This window comes from Brienomyrus brachyistius, unplaced genomic scaffold, assembly GCF_023856365.1.
Source record: "Brienomyrus brachyistius isolate T26 unplaced genomic scaffold, BBRACH_0.4 scaffold41, whole genome shotgun sequence".
In the NCBI taxonomy this organism is placed as follows: domain Eukaryota; kingdom Metazoa; phylum Chordata; class Actinopteri; order Osteoglossiformes; family Mormyridae; genus Brienomyrus; species Brienomyrus brachyistius.
Genome location: NW_026042316.1, coordinates 978865 through 985667, shown reverse-complemented (window position 1 = coordinate 985667; position 6803 = coordinate 978865). Strand labels below are relative to the sequence as shown.

The window sequence follows — 6803 nt, the reverse complement described above, 5'->3', positions numbered from 1 at the left end:
AAAAGACAGGACTGGTTGAACATAATCAGACACAGCTGGGCACGATCGGGAAAGCACACGTGGATAATCAGGGGGGCGTGGCACACACGAGGATCGGACGAGCAGGGCGTGACAGGCGCTTCTATTTTAACCGACACAGCTTTTGTAGTCTTTTCGGTAGTGGTTTAGCACTAGAACCACAGTTTCCCACGGCAATGAACGTCAAAGGTCTTTAACCTACAAGCAAGACGTAGTTTGGCGTATGCAGCCTTTTTTTGTGCTAATGTATTATTAGTATTAATAGCAGCAGCAAAGCTAACACCCGCAACGAAAAAGCGTAATGTTCCTAATAGAGTGGCTGATCTGTCCTGAAATCGTAAAGCTTTTCAAAGTTTTCAAACACAGTATGTATATTATATAACATGTTGGATAAATAGATGTAATTTATTGGTGACTTCGTGTACATTGAAGTTTCCGCCTTTTAAACAACTATAATGTTTATTATATAAAAAATGTATATACAAATTTAAATGTATGAAACAAAAAATGTATACACACACATTAAATTTTCGTTAGCTGTAAAATACAGTGAAGTGAAATCTCCATTATTTACGTTGCAATATTATTCCACCACTAGGGGGCAATTCTGGACGGAGGAATCTCTTTAATGGCTGTTACCAACAGAAATGTTTGCTGCTACAGTATTCAGCTTTTTGGGTGTCCTACAAAAAGAACTAGATGACTACAAGTAGTTAATGAATGCACACTGCCCATCTAACAAACCAGAAGCCACTTTTTGAAATGTAAATTTTGTTATTGAAACATTTTGTTGGATTGCACTCTAGGTTTAATGGAAGAAACTGTGGATTACATGTATCTCCTGAAAATCTTCATAGTCTTTGTGGAGACAATGATCTTCAAATTCACTTTGAGGTCTTGCAGAGACAAAATGAACTTGCTCCACCAGTCAGCTGGGTTACTGCCATGGAGAATTATATTGCATTCAAAAGTGTATCAGGTCTATAAGGTAATTCTGCTAACAAATCGTACAAAGCTCTCAAAATTATTTTGGTTTTCAGACAACAAATAACATTTTTTCCACCCATTGTTCTCCAAATAAGACATTTATTTAAACGTTAAACTTTTAAGCACTGGTTGCCTTTACATAAAGTCTGTAAAATAAAAATGTAAATGTATACAAAAATAATTTAAGCATATTCAATAAGAACACTTTGGCCATTATACACATTGCTGTGTATAGAGCCATTAAACTGCCCCCTTAAAGCTTTTTACTGCCAAACAAAGCTGTCAGGTCAAAAATCACACTGTTAAAAATGAAGTATAAAAGAATACAAAAATAACTTCTAACAACTTATAACACTTATTCAATAAGATTATAGAACAACATAATCATTACATTGCAATTCAATCACCAGAGGTGGCGTGGAGTACAATAATTAACAGCTTGGCTTCAGGGAATGCCAAACCCTTCAGGGAATGCCAAACCCTTCAGGGAATCCCAATGTTATTTAACTGTCCCATTCTGTGTCCCTTCCATGTTTGGCCAGTAGGTGTCATTGGTCATCTCGTCCCACGTGTTGTCAGTCTTTCTTGTCCTCCCCTGTTGTCAGTCTGTAGCGTTTCCCTTGTTCCCTGCCAGCCACTTGTTGAGCACGTGGTTACCTGTAATTTCAATTCATTAACTTACTGTTTGCCATAGGCTTTTAAATACATTATAAATAATTAAAAAAAATAACATAACAAGAGATAATACTATGAATTTCCTCACTGATTAATTGTGTTGCGGGTTGGAACTCCCGTATGGAAACAGAGTCCCCACAAAGATACAGATACCTTATATGTGTGTGTGTGTGTGTGTGTGTGTGCGTGTAGCAGGGCCGTAGCACATCTTCTTCTTTGTGTTCAGGAATTGCTTCTTGTAGGTTAAGTTAGAATGGTTTTCACAGTTCTTTGGTCTGGAGATCAGGCTGATTAATCACAGTTGATTTTTGTGGGCAATCAACCATATATATATGTACATATATATGTGTGTGTGTGTGTGTGTGTGTGTGTGTGTGTGTGTGTACAGTAGTGTGCAAAAAATTATAAGCAGTCAAAAGAAATTGTGTGATGTCACGATTGTTACGGTTTGTAGCAGCTAATCACTGCTGTTAATAGCAGCTAATAGCTGCTGTCTGTAGCAGCTAAATTACTGTTAATATAACTGCTAATAACATAACAATTTTCCCGTTTTTTTGTGTAATAAAGTATATAATGTAGTAATGTGGTGCGTTTTTGATTCAAATATGTTAGTATGGTATTGGCAAGATATTACTGTATCAGCCTTTATTACATTAAGGGGGAAAATTAGCACATTATTGGCAGTTATTACATTAACTGTATCATATGTGCCCTTGAGAGGTAAAGTGGGCTATCCCACATGTCAGTCAAAAATGAGTTTAGTGTCCAATATTAATTATTGAGGGTCTATCTATCTTTTAAATATACTGAGATCTGTGCTACCTATGATATATATCAATTGTAGGGTATAGGCACACTGATTATTTTTTTAAAAATTCAACTTTGGAGCTCATTTTCTCAAAACTTTGTTTTTGTGGGATAGCCCACTTTACCTCTCAAGGGCACATATTATATAGGTCTAATGTACGAAGCATTAACGTTAGACATGATAACCTGGTTACCTACCAGGCAGGTAGATGGGGGCAGGTGGGCGAGGTGCAGCATACTGTACGAAGCGGGGGTGCGCAGGCACTGTGCAGCAGCTGAAGTTCCTCTTGGGCGTAATCATGTCCTGCGCACGGCACCAGCTGCCTTTCTCTGCATTGAAACATTCCACTTTTGCAGTTACTTCGAACCCATCGGAGCCTCCCATCGCAAATAGCAAGCCGTCCACCACTGCGATGCCGAAATAGCTTCTTTGTTGTCTCATGGGAGGCGCAGCGTGCCACTGGTTAATTGCAGGGTCATAAACCTCCATACTCCGCACTGCATGAACCCCGTTGGTACCGCCCACCTGCAAGACACCAATGGTAAGTGATCACTCGGGTACCAAACGGATAAGTAAATATCAGCTTTCTCAAAGTCAGGAACTCTTAAGGAATTATCGCCCTATAATAGCAGGCTGCACAGAACCTCCCATTGTCTATATAGCTACACAAGCTTATAACTAATTTGTGTTCAACATACATGTCAACATAACTGCAGTGAAAAAAGGGAATTTGGGCAACAGAAAACCTGTACAATTCAGCGAAAACTGTCAACCATCAAAAAAATACTTCTTATGATCATATATTTTGCTTTTATTATTATTTTTATTAGTACTAAAAATAATACTTGTGGTCAGACACTGAAAAAAACAACAAACAGAGCAATTATGTCTGGAACTACAGAATATAACTGTAATCAAAAATCTAAGCTTTACTAAGCGTATTCGTTTGCAGGGAGCATATGTGTATTGAGATGGGCCTTCCCAGCAGGTCATTTCATCCACTGAATTCTTTTGTTTGTTTTAAGCGCATTACAATCTGTGACACAGCAGCAGTGACAAAAAATATGAGTCTCAGATATATCTTGAGATTTGACTCCTTTGTTTCAGAGTACAAGAAAGGAATCACTCACCGCATAGATGTTTCCCTGATATGCAGCTACTCCAAGGCCACGTCGGCGAGTGCGCATGGGAGCGATCAAGGTCCATTCGCCCGTGAGAGGATCATAGCACTCCGCAGTGGAAGTGGTCTGAGCTCCATTGCTACCCCCACAAATGTATATCTAGGAAAGATGGTTCACAAGTGATGTGTGTTATGCTGTAAATGATTGGAGATGGAGATCTAGAAAGCGTAAATGTACATTTAGCTAATAGATGTTTAATCCATCCATCTTCCATAAAAGTCTATTCAGTACAGGGTGGTGGTGAACCTGGAACCTACCACAGGAAGCACATGGGCATTGGTAGGGAATTTACAGTTAATTGTGATCATTTCCCTTGTGAACCGCAGCTTAATCAGCTAATTAAGTTCACTAGGTTTGTTTGAATAGGGAAATCTGCAAATTGTTTAGGATTCTGACCCTCCAGGACTGGAATTGGGTAAAGCTCCTACGTTAACACCAGTTATTGTATCTCACAAGTCTTGGGCTGTGGGCAAAATTGCAAAAACACAGAGCTGGACACCACAGCACTGCCCAATGTGCCACTAATGCAGAGCAACAATGCAAGGTCATTTATGTTTTATCTAAACACTGACGTTTACTGAATTAACAATTATGGATTGAAATCAACCATTTGAAGACAAAGCGAGCTACTGAGTATGTAACATAATCAATTTCAAGGGGAAAATGAGGGTAACCACAGTCAGACGCCCTCCTATTAACCTACCTTTCCATTCAGGGTGGTGGCACTGGCATCCTGTCGCTCCTCGTTCATGGGCTGGATGATGGTCCACTCGTTGGCTTTTGGGTCATATCGCTCTACGATATTCAGAGGCGACACGCCTAAACGGCCACCCATCACGTAGATGAAGCCGTTACTTACGGCCACACTGACACTACAGCGGCGCCAGTGCATCGGGGCCATGTGCTGCCATGTCCGTGCGACAGGGTCAAATCTGCGCACAGCATCGGTGAAATTATGGCCATCATAACCCCCAAAACAATACACGAAGCCATTTAAACACACACTGCCATGGCCGGACTGGCGAGTCTCCTGCCCCTGCGTTATATCGACCCAGTGGTCGGCCCGGGTGTCATAGGCTTCAATCCAATTTGTTGTGCGGAAATTCCAGCCACCAATGGCCAATAAGATGTCAGCGGGTAGGCGCGGGCGAATCAGTGGCCTTTCAAAGTCAGATCGTGGACTTTCATTGTCGAGATCATATATCATCTTCAGTACATCAGTGATAATTGGCCTGCACGCTGCATTGGCCTTCACTAGATCGTTGGCTTTGACGATTTTCATGAAGTACTCCGAATCCATACGAGCCATCCGAATCTACACAGGAAACAATGAGAGAATGACAGAATTCCCATGAGTTCCTTAGTGCTTTCTGTGAATCTCTGGAGATGAGCAATTCCTAACATTAAGGATACAGCAGTAAGTGCAAATTTTAATTTCTTTAGCTGAAGCTATTTACTTTGAAAGTCTCAGATGTGTCAGCTAACACTTGTTTAATGTAAGACATCTGAGTGTTTTGTTTTCCATTATTTGTTACACTCTCCTCCCAGGTGTAATACCTGGAGGCCTTGGTTGTAGACTCATGGGACATGAAAATGGAGGTTCAGTCTCTAGCTACAGTAATAAGGACTTCACTCAATGAGCATTCTATTGTTATATACACAAGTCAATGAGAACATAGTATAACTATACTCACCTTGGGCAATAGGACTGAAATGTGGGCCTCTCGGGTGGCAGGCTCGTGCTCGATCCACCGGAGGATGGCCTCAAACACCACATCCTCTTCTCTGACATTAAGCTCATCCTGCTCTATGATGTCATAAAGTTGTTCAAGACTTATTTCTGGGAACTCGTTTGAGCTGATGGCAACCTCCTTGAAGTTTTTCAAGATGAAGTTGAATGCAGACTGGTGCAGCTCGTTTACACAGTAGAAATCGGCGATTTTAAGAAGGCCAATGCAGTTGTTGAGGCAGAGCTGCTCATGCAGGAAATCACAGCAGCGCTGCACGATGCCCAAGACACTGAGATAATCAGCAGCTGCCAGGAGGTTCTCCACATTGTCAGCTGTGATGACCACAGAGTACGTGTAGGCGTACTCTATGACCTGCCTCAATGTTTCTGGGGAAATGCCTGGGAGTTGGTACTCCCGCTTTCCTGAATCACTCCAGTCACTGGCGAACAGAGCCCTGAAACACAATCCAGAAGTGACTCATCTAATAAATATGGGTTTTGCAGGCAAAGTTAAATAAGGGGTTTTCTAAATCTTCTGAACCAGGGACCCCCAAATGGAAATTAAGCAGAGATAAGGTCCCCCTGCTACAGATGATCACATAGGCATCTAAGAACTAGGGACCGGTGGCTTTAATTCTTATTTTTCCAACAGTAGCTCCCCCTTTAATATATTTTACTTGGGCTGGTGGGCAAGTCCCCCGGAATACTTTGTTTTGCCTGTTTGACATGGTCCCCTTTTTATATATTTATACCATTATTATTGTTATCATTATTATTATTATATGTTAAAAGTTAAGGTGGTACACTCATCAGAAATATTTCTGATCAGCACTGACCTACATTAATATAATTTAATATAATGTATATTAATATAAACTTTCTGTCATCCTAGAGCCTTATTGCCAAGGAGAAGTCATTGCTAACGAGAGATAAAAACTGACTCCTTGCTGTTTTCGCATCTTCATATATGGGTCACAGCTACTTACTGGAAGTAGGAGCTACAGCCACACAGAATTACTCTATGGGCGTTGAATTTAACACCGTCTGCGATGAGGACCACGTCACAAAGCTGTCCTGCCAGCCGAAGCTTGTTGAACACTTCAAACGCCGGGGACATCAGTACTCGCTCCATGTCGTGTGCCATCATTATTCAAAAATGTGGATGTCTCGTCTCTCTCTCCTTTTTATACCACTCGAAATGACGTGTAGATACGTTCTAATACGCAAAAACCGCACTTTTGCGTCACATTCTGCTAAGATACCGTAACGTTTATTTTTAAATCTATATTTGAGACTCGAAATTGATGGGGGGGGATATATTCTACGCACAATCAGCTGTACAAGAAGAACAAGTGTTTTTAACATCACTTTTGGAAAATGTATACCGTGCTTATCTTAGAATTTA

General features: G+C 40.8%; 1 protein-coding gene across 3 annotated transcripts; it reads right to left on the bottom strand.

Moving 5' to 3' along the window:
• Positions 1-1084: 1084 nt before the first annotated feature.
• On the bottom strand, positions 1085-6536 carry LOC125722691 (kelch-like protein 10). 3 transcript variants are annotated; one of them, XR_007386512.1, is made up of 6 exons: positions 6385-6536; positions 5364-5853; positions 4373-4984; positions 3619-3768; positions 2686-2817; positions 1085-1662 (listed from the first exon to the last, which is right to left on the bottom strand). XR_007386512.1 is itself a non-coding variant. In XM_048998891.1 (6 exons), exons 1-6 carry the CDS (start codon positions 6528-6530, stop codon positions 1607-1609), a joined length of 1782 nt encoding a protein of 593 aa, XP_048854848.1. In that variant the 5' UTR covers positions 6531-6536; the 3' UTR covers positions 1085-1606. The 3 variants fall into 3 exon arrangements, 2 of the variants coding, with proteins under 2 accessions (XP_048854848.1, XP_048854849.1); XM_048998891.1 differs by having other exon boundaries at positions 2686-3013; XM_048998892.1 differs by lacking the exons at positions 1085-1662; positions 2686-2817 and adding an exon at positions 3348-3524.
• Between the last annotated feature and the right edge of the window lie 267 nt (positions 6537-6803).

Bases quoted from the DNA above. Each gene is read 5' to 3' on its own strand.
- LOC125722691 (XM_048998891.1), bottom strand. From the start codon at position 6,530: ATGGAGCGAGTACTGATGTCCCCGGCGTTTGAAGTGTTCAACAAGCTT. The intron at 5,854-6,384 runs GTAAGTAGCTGT...ATTGTGTTTCAG, and splicing joins GGCTGTAGCTCCTACTTCCA to GGCTCTGTTCGCCAGTGACT. The intron at 3,769-4,372 runs GTAGGTTAATAG...CATCTTTCCTAG, and splicing joins CCACCACCCTGAATGGAAAG to ATATACATTTGTGGGGGTAG.